The following is a 27,559-nucleotide window of genomic DNA, read 5'->3' as shown; positions in this document are numbered from 1 at the left end:
CAACAGATGGGTTACACAGAGAGAAAGAGAACAGAAGTGAAACAGAGAGCAAGACAGAGACATTATAAGGACCAGGAGAGAAACCACTCATGGAAAAATAAATGGGGGAAATTGTTACACTTGGAATGGAAGTACACCTTTCTGTTACATGAGCCAAGTGCCATTTTCATTGAGTTTGTTTACTGAGCAAGTACATTAACTTGACCAAATTTTATTTTATTTTATTTTATTTCTACATTTAAAATTTTATTTAAAAAAATGAGGATGGTTTTGAGTTGAAAAACTAGGAAAATGCATGATACTGTACAATGTGATCAGAACTTTTCCTATAACAGGGCTGGTGTTGCAGAGCTTAGTGTGAAGCGTTAGACTGCTGTTTATTATTAGCTGCCCTTCTCCCATAATCCTTAGCATGGCAGAAGTAGTCTCTTCAGGAAAACTGTTATTACAAACAGACTATGGCAGCCCTCTCTCGTAGCCTACGCCTCCAACTGGGCCAATTAAACCTGTTAAATAAATTACTAATGATGTAGAAATTGTCCTAAATAAATAAAGACAAAATGCCCCTAAGCCTCTGAGAGCGGGAGAGAAACATGATGCCAGCCGTCTCTGCAGAAAGCTTTCACAGACGGGCTTGGTGGGCGCAGTCTTTTATGCGCTGGCATTAAATGCAAGATTGTATTTGCATAATGAAGGCACCACTAGAACACTGCAATGATTCCTCTGAGGTGAAGTGTGTGCGTGTGTATGCGTTTGTGAGCGGCTCTGTGTAGGTTTGTGTGCGTGTGCCATTGTCCTCTATTGTGAAGCCACTGCGCTCCATCCTTTTGGCTCAATGAGAGGGGCTTGCGTTGCCATAGCATTGCCTTGTCTCTGTACTGACTGGCAGGTAATGTGGGAATCCAGTCCTGATAGCCTCCAGCAACGGCTGCATTCAGTAAACAAACCCACACAGAAATCCCACTCGCAAACAGGAGCGAAGAGGAAGCGAGGGGGGAGTGTGAGAAAGGAGGGGCTTGCAAACTAACACTTTAGGGCTTGATTGGGAAGTGGCATTCAAATGTGCTGATGTGTGCCTTGAGTGCATACGACTACAAACAAAATATAAAATCTCTGCGTTTTGATCTACTTTGAGTTTTGAATCACTGTTTGACTGTTTTTGTTCTTGAAGGTGATTTAAGCAGATAATTGGTTCAGTACCCAGATTTACCAACTCTGATTGGTTCTGAGAAGGGCAAACTGCATCCAATCAGGTGCTATTATGTAGCTACAAAGGATCCGCTGGCTTTAATGTTGCTTTCTGAACAGAAATCAGATTTCCAACTTGGAAACTCAAGTGAAGATTATGATTTAGCTAATTAAATGCCTCCTAAGATTTAACATAGATTTGCACTACCGTTCAAACGTTTTGGGTCGGTAAATGTTTTTGAAATAAGTCTCTTATGCTCACAAGGCTGCATTTATTTGATCAAAAATAATTTAGTTTTCTATTTTAATATATTTTGAAATGTAATTATTATGGCAAATCTGGATTTTCAGCATCATTACTCCAGTCTTCAGTGTCACATAATGCCACATAATATGGTGCTCAAGAACCCTTTTTATCAATGGCGAGAAGTGAGAACAGCCGTGGTGCTTAATATTTGAGTGGAAACTGTTATTATTTATACATCTCTTTACTGTCACTTTTCACTTACATGCTATGAAATGTTAATTTATTGATATCTTTTTTTTATTTCTCTGCGCAGGTAAGCCAGTTATGATCATCACTGAGTACATGGAGAACGGATCCCTTGATTCTTTTCTCAGGGTGGGTTTTGTTTGTGAGTTTTTTCAAGCACATCATTTTGACACGGCAGTTGTTTAGTACTGTATTGGCTTAAACATCTTTTAACTATGAATGTTATTCCTTCCATATAGAAGAACGATGGGCGGTTCACAGTAATTCAGCTGGTGGGCATCCTGCGTGGTATTGCTTCAGGAATGAAGTATCTGTCTGACATGAGCTACGTCCACCGTGACCTGGCGGCACGAAACATCCTGGTGAACAGTAATCTGGTGTGCAAAGTGTCCGACTTTGGCATGTCTCGAGTTTTGGAGGAAGACCCAGATGCTGCTTACACTACCAGGGTAAGTCTGACACCTACGTTTGAAACTCATTTGTTTGTACTTGTGTTTGCAGCCCTAACACAAACTTTTTAACCCATTATCTTCAACATTTAACCCTGCATGTGTGTGGTTGTTCTTACAGGAAGTGCTGTAAATTTTCAAATAGTATAGAAATTAGCAAACTAACCCCAATATTGAGTGCGAAGCATGTGGGTGTGTGTGTGTGCATGCGTGTGTGTGATTAACCTCGATGCATGTGTTTGCTATTTCTTTTGAAAGGAAATAACAGGAACCTATCAATCACAGGGAGGCAAGATTCCTATTCGCTGGACCGCCCCTGAAGCCATTACATACAGAAAGTTCACCTCCGCCTCCGACGTGTGGAGTTACGGCATCGTCATGTGGGAAGTGATGTCATACGGAGAGCGGCCATACTGGGACATGAGTAACCAGGATGTAAGTGTTTTATAAGTAATGGACGAGGTTGATTCAGAGCTTAAATGTTTAAATGTTCCGCTGTTGTGTTTAACTAACTCATTTGGATCCTTCTCTGTCTCAGGTGATAAAGGCAATTGAGGAAGGCTATAGGCTGCCTCCACCCATGGACTGTCCAGTCTCTTTGCACCAGTTGATGCTGGATTGTTGGCAGAAAGAGCGCGCTGAAAGGCCAAAGTTCAGCCAAATTGTCAACATGCTGGACAAACTCATCCGCAACCCCAACAGCCTGAAAAGGAAGGGAGGAGAGATAGCCAGGTAATAAATAAAATCTCTGTCACATAAGCCAAAGGGCAACATGCACCTATTTTTCGAGGGTGCACCAGTCACAGTTCTGGTGCACTTCTTTTCATGTCTGAAATGTTTCTATATCCGTTTTTGTTTGTTTGTTTGTAAAAAAAAAAAAAAAAAAAAAAAAAATTTGGAAGTCTAAATAATTATTACATGAATTATTATGATAATTTGTATTATTAATTAGATTTTTTTTGGAATTTGTATTTCTAATAATAATAAAAAAAAACTTAGAGTTACAATAGGGTTTCAGTGAATTTTTGGAATGCAGCTTGCAAAATATATTTGTTTTAAATAATATAATTTGCATTTGTTATTAAATAAATGTCAATATTGTTTTAGAGAGTTTTACATATCTGGTTTAAATATTTTAATTTTGATGTAAAATGTTTATGTATAATTTGTTTAAAAAAAAAGTTGCATTCAATTGTTATTAGTCCAATTTCATTATAATAATAATTTCGTTTTAAAATCCACTTGGCTCAAAGTCAGTTTGAATGGGCATGCCGCTTCTCATATAGGCCATGTTCTTGGGTCCAGTCTCCAGTGATTATATTGCTGTAAATGTGTTTTCAGCTGTGGCACATAAGTGCATGTTAAACGCATGACTGGCAGTGTTATATAAACGTGTTCCAATGAAGTGATGCTCACAGCAATAAAGTCTTTTATAGTTCTTTCATACGTTGTTCAAAGTGGGCAACACATAGCTAGCCCAAGCTCTTGGGGCTCCTAACTAAGTCTTTTCTCTTTTTCTAGACCCAACACCACCCTCCTGGAACCCAGCAGCCCAGAATTCACATCTACCCTGGGATCAGTTGCCGATTGGCTGCAGGCCATCAACATGGAACGTTACAGAGACAACTTCACTGCTGCTGGCTACACCACCCCAGAGGCTGTGGTCCACATGACACAAGAGTGAGTCACGTGACCAAATAATGGGCACTATTAAGGAGTTGGGAGATGTGTGATGTGTGTATGTTGGCTTCGGGCATACTTTTGACTAATACAAGGGAAAGAAACCCAGCTCTTAAATCAACGCTCAGGGATACACAGTCCTGACGTATGGGTTCAGTAGTCACATGTCCGTGCAAAACTCCTGTAGATGCCAACGAAGCATTGAGAACTTCTACTTTGGCATTCAAATGTTTAGCCAGGATCAGGTTCTTAGATTTCATGTTAAAAGCAAATGAGGAGAGAGGGACAAAAACAAAAAGAGTTTGCAGAGAGAAAATTAAACATGTTCTCATCAGCTCTGTCTTGTGTTTCATTGGAACAGAGACATGGCGAGGATAGGGATCTCCTCTGCCGCACATCAGGATAAGATCCTCAACAGCGCGCAGGGAATGCTGTCCCAGATGCAACAAATGCAAGACAGGATGGTTCCTGTCTGAACCCATGGGATCAGAACACACAAACTCGAAACATACTTTTGGACTTCTTTTTTTATTTTGGTTCTAAGAAAATCCATTTACCTCATCCATGCACTTTAAATAAAAAATTTTGGGGAAAAATAAAACGGAAAACAATTTCAGAGGAACGATACAGCACTTTTCTTTCGATAATGCCATCCCCGCCGCCGAGTCAAGAGGATCGTCCCGCGCTGTACTGATGCTCTGGATATGATTGTAGGAAACTTTTAATTTCAGTGAAACAACGAAGAAGTTTCTCTGTTCATTAATTTGATTTTTTTGTATGTATGTGCCTGTAAGTAAATGTATAAATAGTACTGGATTTTTGCCATTTCATGGTTACTTGAGTCAGCGGCATCTGGCGGGAATTTATCACACGAAATGGAGACGTCGGAGATAGAGATTTGATGCACTCTTTACCGCTTTTTTCCGGGGATTTCACAGAGGCATTCATCTTCCAAACGTCCACAATGGAAGACCAGTTCTGGAAGGTCTCCAGGTCTCCCCACCCTCAGAATGGAATATCTGTCTCCACTCCGCAATTCTCCACACCGCTCTGCTTGGCCTGGGTTGGAATAGAAAAATCGTCCCTCAGTTTACATCTTTCTCTCTCCACCTCGGTCTCCACGGTTTTTCCCTGATCCAAACGTGCCCTCTCTCTCCTCGCCTCTCTGTCTCCGGAGACCTTCGGCGGGCCGTGAAATCAACACATGTCTCCCTTACTGGAAGTTCCATCAGAGCTGAGCTAAGGTAAGCACAAAGTAACAAGTCCTACCCAATGTTTATGGGATCTGCTCTACTTCCTCTCTGTCCCCTACAGTTATTTATCCGCTCATTAGTTGGGATTAGAACCAGTACCAATGAACACAAGGGATATATATTGGTGCTGTTTGATGGGATGAGCTCAAAATGAAAACAGCGCCAACGATGCAAAATGTGTTTTTCCCAGACTCCCCAGCAACAGAGCAAACAGAGCAATTTCAGTTTCCATACTCTGTGGATTACTTCAATTAATGCTGCGTTTGTGTGTTCTGGTCTGTTTACAGGACGCGCTTTGAATCCCTGAATCATAATCATTTTCTTTTTCTCCCTCCCTCTCTCTCTCTCTCTCTCTCGCTCCAGAGTCACCTTCACACATCTGCTCCGCAGCGATATCCTCGCATCCATTGCGGTTTCAATAACTAGATTTACTTGACACCGGGACAAAGGACATCAGTTCCCATGATTTCCAGCAAATGCTGAACGCTTCCACGACTGGAGACTGAAAACATGACAAACAACCCGAGGAGCGGTTTAGGGCCCTTCGGTTGTCTCCTCAGAGATTCGATGAGCGATATAATGAACATTTTCATTTGGTCTCACTCTTGTCAGGAGAAACTCTCCGTTCTCACTGCAGCGTGTTGCTGTTTTCTTTGAAGGATGACAGTTTGTTTTGAGGCGCATACACAAAGGACATGAGCACATGATGTGTGCTAAGACTGCAGAACTTTGTGGCTGCTCTCTGGAGACCGACATACTGGAGTTGTTTGCTATATACACTAAGTCACTGCTGTTCTTCGCTTCTTACCAATGCTGGAGATTGTAACTAAAAAAAACACGCCACATTTATTTGGGTCCTTTGACTCAAATGAAGCTATTTCAATGCTAATTTGAATGGTCTGAATGCGGACTGCAAGAAAAGGCACGTTATTTGTACCTAAAATAAACTTATTACAGGAATGTTTATAAAAAAGGGGGAAAAAATTACATTTCAAGTGTGCATCCATCCTTCCAATCTGAGAGGCTTCTTATTAATGTGACGCATTCTCGTATGAAATGCTTTTGACTTGTTTTTTCCTGTTTCATCTTTCGATATTCCCTCCTTACCTGTTTAGGACCTCTTTGGAATATGCAATGAATGTGAGAGGAGAGAAATTCAATAGACTCTACCGTGCCAAGTCTCCTAATGTAGTTTATTCCTAAAGAACACTAACAATTCACATTTTTGCCCAGATGATCTAGACATGTTAGGTTTAAGGTTGTGCACAATTGTGTCATCGGTTTCCCTCTCTTCCATTTTTTATTTGATGAATTTAGGTACATGAAACGTCATTTATTTATGGTCTTTTTTATCTAGTTTGTAAATTGTAAAATAGAGCTATGAGAGAAATAAATGATTGCCAAGTGCATTGTTATTAATGTCTAAAGTGATTTATGTGGCTAATTCCGCTAATTCTCCAAAACGGATTGCTGGAAAGGTATTTGGATGAGGCGTCTGATGAGGTATTCTCACATGGAGAGAAATGGATCCCGTGTTTATAGCCACATAAAGTGGCAGCCGAGGGTGAGAGCGGACAGTTGGCTCCAATGCTGGTCACATATTTCTATTACATTTTGGCCGCAGTTGAAACGAAACGGTCGAATGTGGTGGTATAAACAGGTTTGCCGGTCTTGCCAGTAGCATTCAGATTATTTTGAGTTTTCTCTTCTCCTTTTCACCCATCATTCCTCTCCTCGTCTCTTTCAGAGCTTGAAGTGAGTGTTTGTGTAAACGCTGATTGGGAGTAAAAGCAGCTTGGCAGGGATAACCAACACATTAAAAGCGTATCAAAAATAAGAGGAAAAAAATGAGAAAATTCTCCCCCGAAGAACAATTTCAACAATCAAACCGTATTATGGTTGAAGCAGCGGCAGAAGAGGGGGCTGCCCGTGAGTGTCTGCGTTTCGTCAGCCTTTCTTTCTTTTTTTTCCTTCCTTTTTTTTTCTTTAAACTTTTTTTTTTCCTGTCCTTTCTACACTTTGAATGGGCCGTAATACAGCCGCTTTGGCACGGTACGCCTGCTTAATCAGTAAACATCTGTTTCCCACAGCCGTCCCAGTCGCGATGAGGGCTGATTGTGGAAAGCCTTTGATAAATAAAGGAGGGAGGGAAAAAAAATGAGGAGAAAACGTAATTTTAGAATCCCAGAAAACCCTGCCGTGAGCCAAGCAATGTTTTTCCTCTGACAATCATTCTAATGAGAGATGCATTCATTATGCATGTATTTAGACGCCCGTCACCCTGGAAAAAAGAAAGGATGGAGCAAAAAGAAAAAGTTAGAGGAATTACACTTTGCTCAGGAAAGACTCACCAGCTTGAATCTGGTTGATATGTAATGAGGAAGAGAAACGGCATTCCTGCAGGATGAGAGCAGAGAGAGAGAGAGGGAACAGGAACTAGTGTGTTTTGATAGTTCTTGATGAGGTTTAACAGGACCTGGACTTAGACTCTAAGAGGGTGGTGAAGGATAGAGTGTGTCCGAGGACCCAGAAACGGCTTACAACTGCAGTCTGAGAGAGTTATGCTTTACAAAACCAACCCTGAATCCATGTTTTAAATCCTTAAGCCCTGGAACAGTACAATCTGGACCATCAGGATATAAGCCAGGTCTTACATTTATATGAATTTGTCCTACAGTATCTGTATTCTGCGAGATCTCTGTGTATTGCAGTGCTGGCGTCTTTTATCAGCTAGATATCAGTCTATTTCAATAGCCACTTTATCAGTTCTTTCAGCGACTTCCAGCACATGGATTTATAAAAAAAGCAAGAAAGTAGAAACAAGTTTAGCAAGGAAAAGATTAACAATTGAAATATGGAACGGCAGCAGCAAATGAATTAATTCCCTCTCTTTTCTTGTTTCTTGACATTTTCTTTTTTTTTTATATAGCATATTGTTTCATTATTTATTTGAAGATTGGGGGAGGCAACCCATATTATAAAACCCATATTGACCAAGGCTGTTGGGGTTATATGACCAATGACTGAATGTTAAATGAGTGATAAAACCAGATCTTTTCAGCTCTTGACAAATGGTTGGTGGGAACTTCTGCATTCTACATTTCCATAATCAGCCTTAAGCTGTACAAGACCTCTGGTCCATTAATCCCTATACAAATAGTCGTCCTGGTGTGTGTGAAGACCGTTGTTCTGACCTCCCTCCGAACTAAAGGAATCTCTCTGGCTCTAGATCAAGACGGCATTTAAGGACACACATTTCAGTGATACACGGCAGAATAATAATTCAGAATCAGATCAGAACAAAAAAGTTAGTCTTAAAATGTGAAAGAAAAACAATAGTGAAATCATTAAGGAATAATGTCAATTGGGTCCCACAGCATAAATCATTTCCTTAATTTTGTGTTTTTTTTTATTTTAAGGTTAACATATATTTTAAACAAAGATATATTTACTAAATGATATATAAATAAGTTAGGAAAAAGTAGACTCAGAATTTAGTGAGGTTTATGCCTAAAGCAAGGGGAAAAAACATTTACCAACAGCTTTTTAAAAAACTTTTAAACATCAAATCTATCTTCTCAAATTAAAGTCTTCATTTTATACAATTGTGTGTTTTAATGTATTTTGTTTTAAGGATTATTTTATATTTGTGTTGGAAAACAAGGCAAATGATACTAATTGAGCAAACACTTTTGCAGTGCAGACATTACAAATGTGGCCTTTGCGCATCCTCCCTCTAAATGAATGAAGCTGATTTTAACTTATCACTTGATGCTGGATTACGTTTAATACATTATCGACATTTCATGCCTATTAATATGTGAGGTGTATAAGTGTGAGTGATTGACTTTGGCTGTGCGCACATGCTGTGGTGAGCTTCATACAACCCTGCATGATTAATGAGAAAGAGATGACAAAGGTAATGAGGTTTGCTTAACAGTGTCATACTCACCCACAGGCTTTTACCGGAACCACACAACTAATGGAGAGAGAGAGAGTTAGACAGAGAGAGCAGAGGGGGTTCAATGCAATTAAAATCTTCAATTTATTTTCCTTTCCCACTGTCTCTCAACTTCTGTCATAACGTCATATGTAGTGAATGTTTTCATTGCTCATTTGTCTGTACTTTTACTCTTCATTTGCCACTCTCTCAAGGATTTCTGATTGATTTTACCAAGCTCTCTCAAGGATCAAATTTCAAATCCTAGTAAGATTCCTGTCCGTCTTCTACCTAGGCAGCATACTAAATGAAATGAAGCCTCAAAAGTGACTGATTTGGGATTGGGGCAGTCTACATAAACAGCAACTCTGCACATAACACAAATAGGCCTTTAGTATGAAACCTTAGGAACTCAAAGTTGATTCTAATGGACCTTTTTTTACATTACCAGGTTTTTAAAGTAAACTTTAGCAGGGTACATTTCTGTACATGGGAGAACACACCAAATATTACTTTTGCATTCCCAATTGCTCCAACAGCAAAAGAAAAACAATCACTATAGCATTTCCACGATTTTACAAAAGAAAATGATATGGAGAGACGAATTACGGCAGCCAGGGGAGAGAAAGATGTCAAATTTACAATCACTCCCTGAGCTGCGTATTAGAAACACAATTGCAGAAGTGCTATTTCTGTTTCTTTTTTTAATTTACCAGGCAGTGTTGCAAATATTTATTCACAAAAAAAAAAAAAAAAACTTGGTCAGACTTACCTTAATTTTAGTAGAAATATGTGTCATCACACTCTGTGAAAAGGGTCCAGTGTTTGCAGTTAGCATGTTGCTAAGCTAACAACACAATATTCTTAGCATACATAAGTACTGTAAAATGCACAAATATTGGGTAAATATTAATCAACGATTTATTTATTGTTTGATACAACCATTTTGGATAAACTCTTTCAATGAGGTTGTTGCGATACATTCTGGGATTGTTTTCACTCAAAATGATTAATGCAATGCTCCTTTCAGAATAGTCTTAGAAGCATAGTCATGCTGCCTACTGTTTGAACACGCCTTTGTGTTGGTTGGATATATACCTACAACTCCTTAAAATACTGTTTAGGTAGGTAGCTCACTAGGTTTTGGAACAATTAAGGCTGTTGACTTTCTCTCTAGTAGCAGGTGTTGAGTTAGTAGGCCTACACTATGTAGGCTACATGAAAGCATTACATTTAAAGGGGTGGTTGAATATGATTTCACTTTTCTAACTTTAGTTAGTGTGTAATATCACTGTTTGAGCATAAACAACATCTGCAAAGTTACAACACTCAAAGTTCAAAGCAAAGGGATTTGGTTTTAAAGAAATTGTTTTTTTTTAAGGACTAGGCTACAACAAACGGCAGGTATACATGACATTCCTCCCGGGTTAGTGACATCACTCACCCTAAAATGTACATAAACCCCGCCCCCGGAACACGATTTATAGATTATCAAGACAGAATATGCTAATCAATGATGAGAAGATAACTACACATCTACATAAATTAATCAACTACTCATTCAGGAATGTTGTCTACATGTTGTCACTTCTTCTTGAGTCTGTCCATCTGTCTGACTCTGGTTTGAACATAAAAGGCTGAAAGTGTTTTAAATTTCCAGTGCATGTCTGTGTAAAGTAAAAGGACACACGCTTTTGAAGCTCTGCCCCCTGTGCTGGGAGCAGCACCTTATTTGCATTTAAAGGGACAGACACAAAACGAGGCGTTTTTGCTCACCCTCAAAAAGTGACAACTTTAACATGCTATATAAAAATATATGTGGGGTATTTTGAGCTAAAACTTCACACACACACTCTGTGTGTTTATTTTACATCTGATGAAAAGGGCATTATAGTGGTATTTAAAAATGTATAGTGCCCTTTAAAAACCTCCCTGTGGTGAAAACCAAGTTTTTTTTTTTTTTGTAGTAGTAGTAGTAGTAACTTTTATTTTCATTAGGGTTAGGATGCTGATTTTTAGAAGGCACCAGTTTGACTCTGAGATGGGGAACGGGAATATGGTATGTGTAACAGTAGCAACTGTTTGATAATGTAGTTAAGCCAATTGCTAATCATATCAATTGTCGTAATGTGTCCAATGTTGAAGAGAGCAATACATAAAACGCATTACCATTCTGATACATGGACTTGTAGACGACCCTGTATAATTCGCACTTCCTCTTCTCCTGAATCAGTTTCTGATTCAAACTAGCTGAATTAAACCTGTATTTCCATTTGCCCTTGTGTAGCATTTACTAGTTGACCGAGTGGATCTTTGAGATGTTGTGACTGAGTGGAGGCGAGGACTAATTGGCATATTCATGAAACGGAGTATAATAAATGAAGCAAGGGTTTAGAGTTACAGTACATTCAAGCTATTTTAAGGCATGAAGAGATTTTCACTGAAAAAAACTTTTAAATAATGCCATTTTGATAATCAAAGATGGGTTTTATGGGATACAATTATTGACTGCAGGAGGACTTTATTTTTAAAGTTCATTAGAGTAAAAACTCTATTTTTACTTTCTGTAACAATACTGTTAGTCCAACATGAGGTTCTGATACCCAGCCATTTCCCACAGCATCTGCAACAGAGTATCCTCATCCACACGCCAAACGGAGTTTGGTCTTCTATCAGACTAAAACGCTGCAGACACCACTGCGGCCAAAAAGCAGTCCGCTTAATTTCTTCTCCGTCCAGTGTGTAAGTATTTATGAGATTGTGTAAGAAAAACCCAGCAGTATAAATCAGACGCGAGCAGGGGTTTAGGCCGTGCCAGCAATCTTGAAATCCTCAACTTAGGAAAAGTTCAACAGATCCATCTCTATAATGCAACAAAGCTCTGGAACCTTTTCAACCACAAAGTGTGATATAGAGAACACTTGTGTGATTCATCAGAAACGAGAGATAGAGATAATGATGGAGTGAGGGATAAATATTAAGAGCCAGAGAGAGTGAGGGAAATGTTTGGACAAGACCTTGAGCTTAGTGCCTCGTTTTGCATGTGCACCACAGGACAATTCATACAGACCGCCATGCCAAAAGTCCCCTGTGCTGAGTGCAAACACATTTCTTTTCCGAGGCTTTAGGGTTCGCCATGGTCCAAGACCAATACTGAGTCGAGCTTAAGGATTTCTACAAAACTATACGTCTTTGTCAACTTCTGGAGCTTATGGAACGGGATTTATAGACGAACCTTTCACCAAAGGACAAATATGTATGAATTACGCACAACATAGAAGAAGTAATCCACAGACCGTCCTCATTATCTCTAGCATGCGAAACGCAGCTCGATCAAAACACACACGCTGCAATCAAATGGTATTTCCATCCCATGTTTTTGTTGAAATCTGTCTTCCAAAGCGAGGGAGAGGGGACGCTGCACTGGTCTGCAGTGGTCTGGCCGGTGTCCATTTCTGACTGTGGGGACAGGGGGCAAATGGAGGGAGAGAGAGAGAGATAGAGGCGAAGCGCACGAGGGAGAGTGGGACGGAGAAGGATGCTGTGAGCCGTTCTGTTGAAACGTTCAGCGGTGGAGGGAAGCCATCTGCTGCATTACAACAACCTGCAGGAGAGAGAGAGGTGAAGGAGGTAGCGTTGTGCCTCAGGTTATGATCTCACCCAGGTTGGACTGAAACAAATGCACACGGTATTCTGCTACAGTGACTTCAATCTGCTACTAGACATTTATGAGCAGGTGACAAAACACCAGCCAAAACGGTACACGCACACACATAGACTGAAAGATGACCGCATCCTAGTGGAACGTTAAATTGCTCAGTGGTTGCTCTTGCAAAGATCAGGAGGCAAATAGTTTCTATAAAAATGTATCTGATGTTTTGCCTTAAATTCCTTAGGAAAAAAGAAAAGTAGAAACAAATGAGACTGTTGTTGACGTACAGTAAGATAAAAAAATAAAAAAACAAAAAAAAATAAAAAAAACAAACAGATAAGAGGATCTTGGGGGACATTATTTGACATCTTGGTGCAGTTTGAAATAATGTTGAGATCTGAAACTCCTCTGCTGTAAGTCCAGCAAATGTAGTGGTTTGGATTCTCTCAACTAGTTTAAACTCGTAAGATTTAATTGGTCAACCAGCAATATTTGAAAGGTTCCACAAACTAAGAAACTGATGCTTATCTACAATGGAAACTACAATGTCACGAGGCGGGGGACACGTGGAACGAAAAGGTCTCTATTCACAATTTGGTGTCTTTGCGGTCACGAAGAAACACCTAGTCACAATGTTATGGAAGTAGTGATAGATCTTCTCTTCTTTTCAGATTTTCTGTGTATACCGAGAAGTGATTTTTGTTTTCATTAAACTTTCACAGCATGCGATTAGATCCAGATCTTTATTTTTTAACGTTTCGCAACCATCACTGACACCAGGGAGAAGTCTGAAGATCAAGTTGTGAGATTTTGATTAAAATTAGGGGCTTTTATTGATTTGATGATGTTCTCAGAATAAGATCAATTTGATGTGTTAGATAGGATCAATTTCCATTTCATGCCGACTGAGGAAATATCTGTATGTTCTCATTTAACTCATTTTTGTCTTGCAGGATAAAAAATTAAAATATTAAAGTCTGAAAAATGCCCTATTTACTACTAGTTTAATCTCACTGATGATGAGTATACTGATGTATTGGACATCTAATTTGCCAGGAAAAGTCTCAATTTATTTTCTATTAAATGTCTTTGCTGTGAAAAAAATTAAGATCTCATTTGTGATTTTCTTATAGAATAACAATCAACAAACAGAAAATCTAATTATATTATCCATTTGACCGCTAATTACCTTCCCACTGCTTTTTACTTGCAGATAAAATGCTTCACAATAAGAACATTTGTCATTTGTTTTAGGAGAAATAACCGCCTATATCACGGTTCGGTCGCCGTGTCAGCTGTATCAAAACGACATGGCCCTGACTGCACAATCGACCATGAAAAACGCAGAGATAAGGCCATTGTTTACAAGGAGGACGCTTTATTTGGAGTACATCATTGACATTCCCGTTCGGTGCAGGTAACAGAGATAATATTGAGCCAATTGCCTCGCTCCAAAACTGGCATAAATATTCACCAGCCCTGCCCGCACAAAACAAATTGATTTCACATTCAAGGTTACTGATAAGATAACATCCGTGAGTGAATACCAATCTACCTCCCATTGACTGAGCTGGAGCAGACTTTGGTCGGGTGGGGGAAATCTGCACGCGTTGTGTTGTTGAATGATGAATGGACCAATTGAGTCCGCGGAGTTCTATTACTTTCCATCATCAAACGAAAGTTGCTGAGGAGCGCTGCTCTCCATTTTAGAGCAGGAACAGATTATGAATGCAAAATGAGGACAGAATTAACCCTTGCCAACTACGACTGAAGCCTGAAGGCAGCTTCTTTGTGTTCATTCTTTTCTTTCTCCATTATTTCCCCTGACCATTCTCTAATAATGTTATCTCGCACTAAAATGTACTATCTTGCTATGTATGTTCGTTCCCCTCCCCCGAAATCATCTTTCCTGCTTTTCTCCAGACTTCTGCTCTCCAGTCGCTGTCCCCCAGGCTCAGACTATCTCCAATATGAGATATAAATATCCTCAGCATTTAATCTATGCACTTTGAGTCTTCTTCACGGCCGGAGGTTTCTCTTTGCTCCCCCAGTTCTTCCATGTTCATCCCCTCCAACTACAGAACAAAGTTTGATCCACTGACGGCAGTACTGCAAGAACAGCATTCGAGAAACATTTCACATGTTTTTACTGCATGCTCGAGTAACGTGTAGCCTATTTTACAAGCAGTTAATTTAACTGCTAAGAGAAAAACACTTTTTTATGACGTTATGTTCGGTTGACGGCTGACCGAATACTGTGGAATCCCATTTGCGCCATAAGAAAAAAAGTAAATCTTGATTATGACATAAAAAGACGAAATAATGAGGGAGTCGAAATTGACGACAAGTTATTATTATGGGTTAAAAAGTCACATTTATGAGATCAAAAGTCAAAATTATTCATTTCTATGTCATACCGACTATCATTTATGACTTTTGATGAGTTTTTATGTCATAGCCTACTTATGACATTTTAAGTCAGGATTTAAACTTTTTACCCTTTTCAACTTTTGTATGACTTCGCTTGTCGATTTTGACTTTTTATCTCATAAATATGTCTTCGTATGTCATAATTTTTACATTTTATCGCATAATTATGATTGTTTCTCAAGTGGTGGAAATGGGCTTCCATAGGACACCATACTAAAATACTCTAAAACTATTCCTCACTTTATTCAGTGAGAAATATATAGCGCTACCAGTGGAGTCCAATTCTCGAATGAGTGCGGAATGAATCACTGAAGCGGAAGTTGTTGTGTCCGACTCCATGAAACAAGGGTAGGCTACTTGTTTTTTGTGTGTTATTTGTTCATTCAGATATCAAAGCTAAGATATTAAGCTTTTTTTAAGCTTCTGAACCTTAATTTCAGTTTTACGTCAACATTGCACAGGCTTAATGTTGGGACTCTGCTGATTTGTTCTCTATCTTTTAAGGCCATGGCTGCGTCCAAAAACTTAGGCTGCTGACTTGTTACCCAGCTGCCATATCAGGCAATGACTTTGTAGGCAGCTTTTGCGCAAGAAGGTACTGTACCTCACGAAACAAATTTCAGACAGACTTCAGAGGCAGCATTACGGTTTAATGATCTACAGCAGAATAGAGTGAGCTTTGGTAATAACTAAGCAAATATTTAATTACTACAATAGTCATTTCTCACTAGAAATGAAATCAGAAGTGGAAAACGTTTACATTTACAAAAAACATTTACCCACACTGACCACCAACCGCAACTTTCAGACGGCATCTTTATTTTTAGCTCAACTGTCACAAAATGGAAAGCACAGGATTGTGGGATATCAGAGGCAGCGAAAGATACATCTATGCTGCCTTCAAGGTATCTCAGGAGACAGGAAGTGTATAACATTGGATTCAGAGGTGGCTTGATGCCTTCCTACCTTTGAATATGTCCTCCGAAATGCAGCATTGTTGAGCTTTCGGACACAGTGCATAAGATTCAGAAGTTTAGAAACACCAGCCGATTTAGAATCTTACAAGCCTAATTACTGAAAGTAATTACTGCGAGTAATTAAGCAATAAAAATGCAAGTGAGGTTCTGGAGAGTAACATTTGTACCCTTATTATTTGGTCAATGTTATTTTTATTGATGAGAACACATCATTCAGTAGTACTCACCATATAAAAGGAAATCTAGGCTTGTCACGCTACAATGAATAAAGTCTGGCATTGTTTCGGAAAAAAACCCAACTGACTATCGATTGACCAACTTGGATTGTTATACGTGATATCATAAATACGTGCTATCAAAGGGTACCCGCAGTTTTAGGACACCAATTCAGTAACAATCAGTGAGTTACAGTAACACAAGAGTGTAAAATCAAGTTCCTCCCAACATTTTTCTTGTTCAAGAAACCATTTCACTTGGATATACTGTAGATACAATAGGGAAGAAAAAAGTATTGCGCAACTTCTGTGTCTTGCCCACTTGAATCTTATTGCTGTCCAGCAGAGACAATTGAGATCTCATTTGTGATTTTCTTTCTTTCCAAAGGTTTTTTCCTTTTTCTGTTGTTCCTCCTCCACTCGCCAGTCTCTCTCAATATCTCTCTCCCTCTCTTACTTCATTTATCTTCACTTCTCTCTCTGCCTTTGCTGATAGATCGGTTGTTGTGGGTTTGCTGACAGGATCAGCACGCAAACAGCTCGGTTTATTTATCTTCTGTTCTGTCCCTGATCCATCTACTACACTGTCACACACGGTCCTGCTCGCCCTAATCACCGCCATCTGCGAGCGCGCGGGAGAAACAGAAAGCCGTACTCGGACATGTGACCTTCTGCCGCCACTCACCGGGGCTAATCATCGCCTGTGTTATCAGCTGTTGGAGAGTGGGAGTGTGAAGGGAGACTGAGTGAAAAAATGTATTTTATGATGAGAGATGTTGCTTTGATCGATGCAATTCAGATTTCATAACCTCAAATCTCTTAAAGTGGCCACACTGCAGTAAAGGTCAATCATCATAATAAAGACAAGGGGCTTGATAATTTCACTGCTTGAAAATGGAATTTAATTTGGATTCTCATCACACCACAACAGCTTGTTACACGCTGATTCAGAGTCCAGTAGACTGGGCATCTGGTCAATGTGAAACAGTGTTTGCAACCCATTTTACTTCTACAATGTGACATATTTTTGAGTAACAAAATGATATTCAAAGAGAAAATGGAGGATGGAATATGGAATATGATTGAGCCTAAATTGACTAGAATGAATCAGACCTGAATGAGAATGCAGATTTTTTTTCATATTTCAGACATCAGTCATATTTTGGATGCAGTTAAAAAAAAGTTAAGAATGTTGTACAAACCACTGAACTGCAGGACATTTTATATAGGCATTTTATTTAGACATTTCATTACTTGTCAGACATTTTATTTCAGTTTTAAAATAACAGAATTTCTACATTTAGCTAAATACAAACAGGTCAAATTACATATGTAGAACACCTTTTTGCAAAGTATAAACATAAAAAGCTTACAGATTTAGTTCAATAGCAAATTTGTCGCAAAAATGGACAATTGACCACAACCGTCCAATATTTCACTTAAGTAAATTGTGATAATTCATATTTCAACCTAAAAAAGCTGAGTTTTTTTTACACAATACATACATTTTTTTAATCACTCAACTTTGCAAGGCAACGTAAAATAATTATATATAAAACAATTTTTAATACTTTTTCCCCCTTTGGAATACGATGCATTGGTGTTTAAAAAAAAGAAATTAAAAGGATGATTTTTTTCTTCCATGGATAGTTTTGGCATAATGTATGTATATATATATATATATAATATATAGCCTATAAAGCTTTAATCCTTGTTTTGTGTATTTTCATAAGCTAGTCAGCAGGCAGAACTCTCATGTTAAAAACACTCTGAGCTAATCTGTGCAGGAGGAAGTCGAGGGAATTTAAAAGGAGCTGGTGTGTGTGTGTGTGACTGTGTGTGTCTAGGACTGCAGCGTAATGTGTGTGTGAATCAGAGAGGGTTTGTTAGCCTGCGGGCGGTCCGGTCTTGGGACAGCAGGAAGTATCTGCACTATGCATCTCGCCAGCTCACTAAGCCCTGTGAGTATTCATAAAGTTTGATCCAAGGAAAACAGATTACAGATCTTGTTCTCTTTACTGCCTCTGCCTGCCACAATTATTCCCCTTGTGCTATCAGAGGTAAAATCATACCTTTTGACACACACCTTGCCTTCGATGGGAACTCAAAATAACACAACGCGATATAAACCAGACCAATGTGCTGGAAAAAAAATGGAAGGGGTGTGAAAAAGAACAGACAAGAGAGATGTAAAAAGAGAAGAGCACTGCAATGACAGGAGACCAGGAGAAAGTGAAAGAGACGGGAGAAAGGGTGAACAAAGGTGAGGCTAAAATTAATGGCTCTTTTATAAAGAGACTGGTGTCAAAGACAATGGCAATGAAAAAGTGGACATAGCTAAATGGTGGAAGATTTCAAGCAGCTTGGCGCAGACTGATCTAGGAACGTGTGTGTGTGTGTGTGTGTGTGTGTGTGTGTGTGTGTGTGTGTGTGTGTGTGTGTGTGTGTGTGGACCTTCGGCCAGCCACTGATAAAGCTCCTGCTGAGGGCTGCAGGGGTCTGATTTCATTCATCCTAGGCTGGTAGCTGAGAGTTGATGAGTTCGGCTCGCAGGTCTGCATGGATCGTCTTTCTGTGTCAAGATTGGCTGTTTTTCTTGGCCTGAAACAGCATCTCATTGGCCCCGTGCAGCAGGTCATCTGTACCAGTGACTCACTGTCCATCAGATTATCACTCCAAAACTCAACTCTCCATGAAGACTTTGATGTGGTTTTGCTTCTTTTTTTTTTTTGCTGCAGAGAGGTTATGGACATAACATGATCTGGATTCAAACCCGCATTGCCTGCATGAGCGCTATGGTTTAAGGTTTATGCGTTTGCATACTCCACTCACAGAAGAAAGAAAAACAACTAATTAAATATCTCATTCACTGTAAAAAAAAAGAAAAGAATATAATAATAATAAGTCATGGCAATTTTGACATCATGACATTTTTAAGATTCAAATATAGGCAACATTTTTTGAATACGTGAAATGACTTGTCCAGCCAACTTGATTTTACTTAGAAATTCAAGGCAACAACTGACCGTTTTTAAGTTGAAATAGGGGATACAGTATTATTATTATTATTATTATTTTTACAGTGTTTGGTTCTCAAAGAAATCGAGATTTTCTCAGTTTGTCTCCACCCTGGTAGTCACGCAATTGTATTCTCTTGATTCTCAAAATATATCTCAACCATTATTATTATTATTATAACATTTATTGGACCAGGGACATTACACAGTAGACACCATTAAAAATCCTCTCGAATAATGGATTTAAAATGTTTCAGAGACACCAGATTGCAGCTTCAATTTTTATGAAATTCTTTCCATTTTCTAAGCACATTAATAGCCCTGTACTTGTGCTATATGTCAACAATTGTGCTTGCATCTATTTTTATTTCTTAAGGAATTTAAAGGGAAACATCTGAAACAAAGTTGATCCGTAAATAAAACATAGCATTCATTCTCCTGAGGTCTGAAAGCAACCTTTAAAATAAAAAGCCCTCCAGGCTAACCATTAGGCCACGACTCCAATCGTGGTGTTGCTTCCTTGTGAATATCTGAATAATTTCACCACTGCTGAGATTTTCCTCCGTCGTGCTGCTCTATATGCGGTTTGTTTGTTTGTTGTTTAGATCAACTTTAGCAGGAACCTTATTTGTATTCGCTGTGCATACATTCATTAACTTACTGCGCCCAGCTTCAATCAGTCTTGTGCGGCCCAGTGTCTGTGGTGCGCGTGTGTGGACGTAAGCATTGACTAATGGAAAAGAGAGTCGTGACAATAACGATTAGAGCCGACCCTGTCCCTAATGTATCAGGAGTGAATACAGAATTAGGAATCATCTTAAATCACGGCAGACAATGTCTAGTGTTTCAAAGAGCACGAAACAGATCAGTCTGTCTGTCTATATCTAATCGTTCGCCTGTAAAAAAAAAAATTGCATTCTATTTTTCTAAAGTCACTATGTATTTTGAATTATTTTACGTGAGAATGCAGTATGTCTTTTTCCCTTTTCAATATCCAACTTGTTGTTGATGGTAATGTATACTATATTTTGAAGCTGAGAATGTCTCGAGGTGATTCATTTCCTAGCCAAGGAGAAAATCAGTGTCTCAAACTATTCCGAGCAGCATTATAGAGCTGGCGTGTCCTAACAGCTGCTGTCAGGAGACATCTCCTGCCATGTAGGTAACAACTCCCATATCTCTGTCTTTTCAGCCCCTGTATTACCCAGTCCAAAGTCCCACTCCATTCTCCTCGCCTACAGGAATGCAATTTAGTAGCCGGCAACAAAAAGTGGATTAGGTTTGGGAAGGAAACCCTGTGTCTGTACTGGCCCTCCCTCTCTTTAAGCTTGATTTTCTGCCTGATTGCAGCTCTCCAATGAATGAACCAATGAATGAATGAATGTTTCAGAGACAGATCGGAGGGAAAGAGAGAGAGTAACTTGCATGGTTCGCGATCTAAATGTAAGAATTGCAGTGGTAGGGGTGAAAAAAAACTGATGCTGATAAAACTATAGAAACCAGGAGCAGATTTTTGGACTGGTTGCTCATCCCAGCCATATGGTTTAAGGATTTCAGATGACTGCAAAGTGTTCAATTAGACTATTTGTTATCCTTTGTTGCTGCAGAAGAAGAAAACCCAGATTTATGCCTTTGCAAAGGTTCGCCTCACTCGTGTCTGTCACAAATATTCAAATGCCTTCATTTTCCAACGATTTACATAAAGTGGGATCAATATCCCTGAACTCATGGAGATGACAAACAAATCACTCTCCGCACTCCTCGCTGCGATGCCCAACCTCATGCTCTTCCCATAGTGCAGCGCAGCTTTTTGCATACCATCCTAGCCTCAGGGCGGTGTGCAAACAAACAGACATATAAATACACTCGGAGACGTTCTGAAACAGCTGCACCATGTGAGTCTGGACCGGACCACTGTGAGGCTGAAAGGCAGCCCTTTGGGTGCGGGGTGCATCAGAGAGATACGAAGGGGGCGGCTGCTTTGAAGAGCTGATCTCTTTAACCACGTTAGACACAGCGGCCTTTCATTCTGCCCATTTTATTATGACATCCTGGCACCATCATCCGCTCTCTCATGTCACTCTCTCCCGTCTCAGCATGCGATCCGAGCGTGTGCTCCGCCTCTGTGCCGGATTCTCGCCTGCGTGTTGATCCTGATGGATCGTGACACGCAAGAACGACACACAATCAGCCGGGGAAGAGCAGTCCAGATTGCATTATGAGCATATTTTGGGGTGGGCAAACGGAATAATATCACTTGAGCTGCCGAGGCACAGTTTAAAATGAACCAACCCTTCTCCCCTGTCCTTTTCGCTCACATTGTCCCCCCTTTATATCACCAGATTAGTTTCTGTAAAAGGATCTCCTAATCTTCTAAGCCTGAACATCGCGGTGTGCCGGTGGGGTGTCTTTGCTGCGCGGCCAGCCGTGCCCAAATGTGTGCTGACGAGCTAAAGGAGAGAAGGGAGATGCCTTTAAAGAGCTGCCTGCACTGCCCATTTCCATTTAAATGCCTGCTGGTCTGACCAGGGCCTGGCTTTAGGGGTTCCCACGGCAACCTTGATTCCGAGCTTTTTAGGAGAAGATTTTGGAATACTGACCCTGGGTGAAGGAAAGACAGGCATTTCTGCAGTTGTTCTTTTCTTCACAGCTGGGGTTGTTTGAAATTTTGACAACTCAATGAGCTCACTGCGAGGTCCGTCCGGCGGGGAGATTGGCTACAGATGAGGCTGAAAAGTGGAGGCTTTCAGTGTGGGTTCGGAGAGGCATGTCTGCTCCCACTGACATGCGCCATTATTTCCACATCAGCTACCTGCGCTGACAACATCGTAACAACAATGTGACGAGAGGGATGTTTGCACATCCATTATCACAAACATATACATATGGACATATACACACAAGCTGTTGAAAGCTCACATGCAATCAATTAATCAAATAATTTTGATATAATTTTTTTGGAAGTACAAAATGTGTTATTTATTTACACTATGATGCCCAGGTTACTTTTTCAAATACTTTACCAATGATTAGTTCACCTCAAATTAACATTTTGCCATCATTTACTCACCCTCATGTTGTTCCAAACCTGTATGACTTTCTTTCTTCTGCAAAACCAAAAGTAGAATTTTTGAAAAAAAAAAAAAAAATCATGGTCAGTCTTTTTAAAATAATGATAGTGAATGAAGATTGGAGCTGTCAAAAAAGTATAATCAGAGTGGTACATATAAGCTTTGTGTGAGGAACAGTCATTATTTACTGAATTTACTGGGACCGAGCTTTTGCTATAGTAGGCCCTAAACTTTGGAATAGCCTACCAGTATCGATCAGAAAGGCGTCACCTCTTTCTGTTTTCAAATTAACTGGGGTCGGCGGTCGCGCCGGCGATACCAGCTCGCTTTTTTTCTTATCAGTGCAAAAGAGACTAAAAATACTCTGTTGATTTTGATCTTATGGTAGTATTTTGACATATAAGTGTTATACATTCAAACCGGTTAAATGTCTTATTTTATTTGTGTACACTCATAATAAAAACAAAATGTTGTGTTTTTCGTAAAATAAACATGATGCGCGTTCTGCCGTCTCTCTCAATGTGAAGTTCATTCTGAAACGCGACAGAAAATGACCTGTAACTCAAATGTTGAAGTCAGCAGGACTCCATCAGTGGCATCTGGTCCCTGTATACATGTACGACACGAGGATTTTATGTTCGATAATAAAACACAGCATGATATAAAAGTAGGCTAGTATACTCTATAGTGTATAGGCAGGATGATTTCAAATCACATTGTTTTGGAGCAAATATTCTAGGCTACGTGATACAATTTTCAAAAGTCTTGTGAAGAAATAATCAATCAGTGTGGGTTTCAGGACCTTATTTCAGTTACTTTTTTTTTCTTTTTCTTCACAAACCACGCATAAACATCATTATGTCAAAACCACAAACTTTTAAATACATGCTGCTGACATATTATTGTAGCAGAGTTTGTGCTAAATACACTGTAATCAGACTTTAGCCATAAAAATGTCACAAGTAACAGAAATAAGCACAAATGTCAGAGCATGTCAGAACAGTTCCAGGGCCCAGAAAACACCTCAGACCCCAGAGGGTTAAAGCTTAAAACTCACTTTCTTAATGTGAATCTAATACTTCATGAAATTTTTTGTTTTGTGCATGCTATTTCTTAATATGTATTGTAATCTGTATGTCCTTATTTTTTTATTATTTTTTTATGTACAGCACTTTGTATTTTGAAAGTCCTGACATCTGCTCTAGCTCTCCTTGGCATGTTCACAAGATAAACTGGCGATGACTAAATAAGGAATAAAATGTTCATTTGAGTCAAATGTTTTCAACGAATCACATGATTCACTTCACAAAATTTAATGAATGATTAATTTGGTTCTTCAGTTCAACTCATGATTCTGTAATACGGTTTTGTAATACAGTAATACCGATTTTTCAAACTGATTTAAGGCGGATTCGCATGGAATCCAATTTCCACAACATAAGGAAATAAAAATAATAATGCTTTGGAAGATGCTAATTATGACATTGAACAGTCTAAATTATAAGAAACTAAGTGATAAATATGAGATAAAAAGCTGAAATTATAATACACAAAACAACAATGCTGAGATAAAAAGTCATGACAAAAGTCATAACTATGACAACTGTAAACAAATCTGTAGTAAAAAGTATTATGACAGATTATTTTTATGTAATAATTATGACTTTTAATCTAAAAATAATTTAGACTCATAATTTAGACGTTTAGTCATTATTTCTTATGATTTACCAAAGCATTTTTTTCTCATGCACTGAAAATGATTTCCCATAGATGTGTTCACAAATTGAATATTGATATTTTTTCTCAGGAGCTCTGATGAACGTTCCAAGGAGAGCTAGTGCAAATAAACATTTTCAATCAATAATTTTGCATTCTATAATTTACTTACACATAAATGCAGCTGAAAACGTTCCCCTCCCTTCACTAAACTGTTCACGTAGGCTGAATCAACACATGTGACAGTGTGGCTACACTGCAAGCAAGTCGTGCAACGTGACTGGATTGCTCCCATTATAATCAACAGCGCTGTCTTTACTGCAAGCAATGTCTTTCCGGGGTAGCTGTTACATGCAAACTGCGCTTTTGTGACAGCACAATATACCACTTCAAATTGTAGAATCCACCTGGAAGCCAAGTGCTACTGCTTTGATAGAGAGAGAGAGAGCATTAGTCAAGAAATGACAAGATAATGCAACATTTCATAGAAAGAAAAGTGAAATAGTCAAATGAGGACAAACCCAATAATGCAATACATTATTTTTTGAAAATTTTCAATTATTATTTTTACATTGCCCAACACTGCATATGGATGCACATACTCTCTCTCACACACAGTAAGGATCATCAAACACACATCAGATGCAAGCAGTAAAATCATTCTAAGTGCTGACAGCTGAAAGCTCTGCGCTTCTGGGATGCTCCTAAAGGAAGCTGTAAATTTGGGTCTGCGACGGGCCAAAAGCCCAGTGCTTTATCCAGACCGATTCTGCTTCTCTCACCATTTTCTCTCATGCACAAACAAACAGAAGATGCTGAGCTTTGAAGACAGTATACAAAATAAAGCCATCAGCACACTAGCTCATTCAGGCCTTGAGGATTAAGGGCTCATTGGCACTGGATGGGCGAACGGCGCTCACGGTGGCTCACAGGGAGAAACTTTGTAATTCCCGGGGATTTTTTCCCTTTTCCTTGTTCAGAACAATATGGCACTTCAGTTGTGTTTCAATGCACAATGGAATGGCCTAACATTAGGAAACCCAATCATGTGGAACATCCCCTTGCCCCTTTAGTGTGTGTGTGTGTGTGTGTGTGTGTGTGTGTGTGTGTGTGTGTGTGTGTGTGTGTGTGTGTGTGTGTGTGTGTGTGTGTGTGTGTGTGTGTGTAGGTGGATCATTGAGACTGTATCCACAGGCCTGAATTGTATGGATGAATGGCTCTACCTGAGTAGTAATTGACAGATTGATGACACTTAAGAGATGCTGACAGTGTGTGTATGTGCTTGTGAGAAAAGTCACGGGTCACTGAGACAAGATACCAGCTGACCAGATAAAGTGCAGTGTGTCCACATAGATCCTCCCACAGTGCCACGGCCTGACCTGTCCACCTCCTTTCTCCAGGACAGAAATCCAACAAAGACAAATCAGAGAGGTCCCAGTCTTAATGAACATTGTCTTCAGAAAAGAATGGCCTGCTTTGTGCAAGTACACAGAAATAATTCAATGCAGCATGACCCCCGACCTCGCCCCTAACGGTAGTGTAATGAGAGATGAGAGCTCATTGTTGGATCAAGATTTGGGAGTTCTACACTAACCCAGCAGACTGCCCATCTGTCAGGTACCAAACATATCCATTTTCTTCTGTTTATCTCACACGTGGCCCTATTTACATTTAACAACTGTATCTCATGCACTACAATTCAACAGATAAATAACCCAGAAAATGGGATACATTTGTACATTGTTCACCATGCACATTTCATCTAGTACTATATATTATAGTAATACAATATAGCCTAACTCTATGTTTATATTGTATACACTATGTTGACTGGTCAGAATGTATACAGACATATATATTTACAAAAAACTGTAATGATTATAATTTAAAATAATAATAAATAATTATTTTATGTATTTTAAAATTTAAGCTGAAATCATTATGCTGATTTGGTGCTGAAGTAACATTTCTTATTATTGTCAATGCATAAAAAAACAGTTCTGGAAACCATGAAACATAATTTTACAGGATTATTTGATGAATTCAAAGTTTTAAAAGAACAGCATTTATACAAAAATAAAATATTTTGTAACATTATAATGTATTTAATGTCTCGTTTGATCATTTTAATGCATTCTTGCTGAATCGAAGAATAGATTTATAAAAAAATAAAAAAACTTTTACCTCAAACATTTGTCCGGTATGCGTAAAGAATATACTGTATATTTAATATTAATAGACTGCCACTGTCACGCCACAGTTTCATAATGATCCAAAATTGTTACACTTCTCATAAACCTACACTTCTCATGTATATAGCCTATGTGTGTAAAAAAACAACTGAAAATTGTCAGTTTGATTATTTTTTAGTTGTCTGTCTGGATGTATAATGTACAACTTGATTCTTTCCAAGACAGCCTTTCTCTAGGGTCATTATCGATACTCAAATCTAAACTGCACACTTTTATCCTACATAGTAAATAGAGCTTCCATCTCTTCATATAGAGCTGATCTATTATCTTGTTTTCTGTCTGAGTCTGATTGGTCTGAACTAAAGTGATAGTGTGTCCTGAGGAGAATTTTCACCCCTGTTTTTATGTCTGTGAAAGGCTGATTACTATTGTGACAGATGCCTCACACAGCTGCAGAAATACGTGCGCTCCTTCGAGCAGACAGCTGAAAATGAACAGTCATTATTTACATTATGTATTTTAGACTCATTCTTGCTGTTCTTGTGCCTTCGCTTCACAATGCTTCTTTTCTTTGTGTCTCCCTCCCTTTCTGTCTGTCTTTCCATGTCGCTCGCTGTTTCTTCGTCTAGGTATGAGTGCAGAGACTGATAACTAATTCCAGCAAAGTACAATAACCGAAGCTCCCGTCTCCCAGAGGGGCAGAAAGTAATTACTGACCTCCTCACTAGTCGCATGCATACATGTCCGTCTCCCTGCTTCGCTGTCATTTGTCTGTCTCCCTTCAACTGATTATGCTTAACCCTCTGGTGCTCAATACTAAAAAAAAAAAAACCATTGGTAACACTTTACGATAAGGTCCCATTAGTTAAGGTTAATACATTAACCAACAACGAGCAATACATTTGTTGCAGTATTTATGAATATTTGGTCATTTTAGTTAAATAATACAGCTGCTCATTGTTAGGTTAGCTCAGGTCCATTAAATAATATTAACAGATATACCTTTTGATTTTAAAAATGTATTTATGGTGCAGGGATGATGTCAGAACCCAGAAGACTAATTCACGACTGGTTACCTCAAGATTTTCCTATGGGGTTTTGTAATGGGGTTCTTATCTTACTTATTCTATAAATGTTGAAATTAACATGAAAGGTATAGGCAAAGTGTTTTAGAAAAACTTTTTGTTATACTGGTTGAAACTCTCTTCCCATCCTGATAGCAATCAATAATAGAAGTGGTCTACTGTAACTATTAAAACATGTACATATATCTGCTGTGGAAGTTT

The 27,559-nt window shown here is 39.0% G+C and overlaps 1 protein-coding gene across 2 annotated transcripts in view; it reads left to right on the top strand.

Moving 5' to 3' along the window:
- The window catches only part of epha4a (eph receptor A4a), a 40,247-nt gene extending 33,759 nt beyond the window's left edge, over positions 1-6,488 (top strand). Inside the window, exons 12-18 of one of the 2 annotated variants that reach the window (XM_079612669.1) lie at positions 1,749-1,810; positions 1,921-2,130; positions 2,416-2,565; positions 2,669-2,862; positions 3,652-3,810; positions 4,172-5,054; positions 5,427-6,488. In XM_079612669.1, coding sequence (XP_079468795.1) covers positions 1,749-1,810; positions 1,921-2,130; positions 2,416-2,565; positions 2,669-2,862; positions 3,652-3,810; positions 4,172-4,286 — 890 coding nt within the window. In that variant the 3' untranslated portion in view covers positions 4,287-5,054; positions 5,427-6,488. Of the gene's footprint in view, positions 1-1,748; positions 1,811-1,920; positions 2,131-2,388; positions 2,566-2,668; positions 2,863-3,651; positions 3,811-4,171; positions 5,055-5,426 lie in introns of both variants that reach the window. The other variant, XM_079612668.1, reaches the window with a different exon arrangement.
- The last annotated feature ends 21,071 nt before the right edge of the window (positions 6,489-27,559 follow it).

Source organism: Phoxinus phoxinus, assembly GCF_949152265.1.
Source record: "Phoxinus phoxinus genome assembly, chromosome: 5".
NCBI lineage: Eukaryota > Metazoa > Chordata > Actinopteri > Cypriniformes > Leuciscidae > Phoxinus > Phoxinus phoxinus.
Note: the sequence above shows the minus strand (reverse complement) of the source record. Positions and strands in the feature narration are given on the sequence as shown.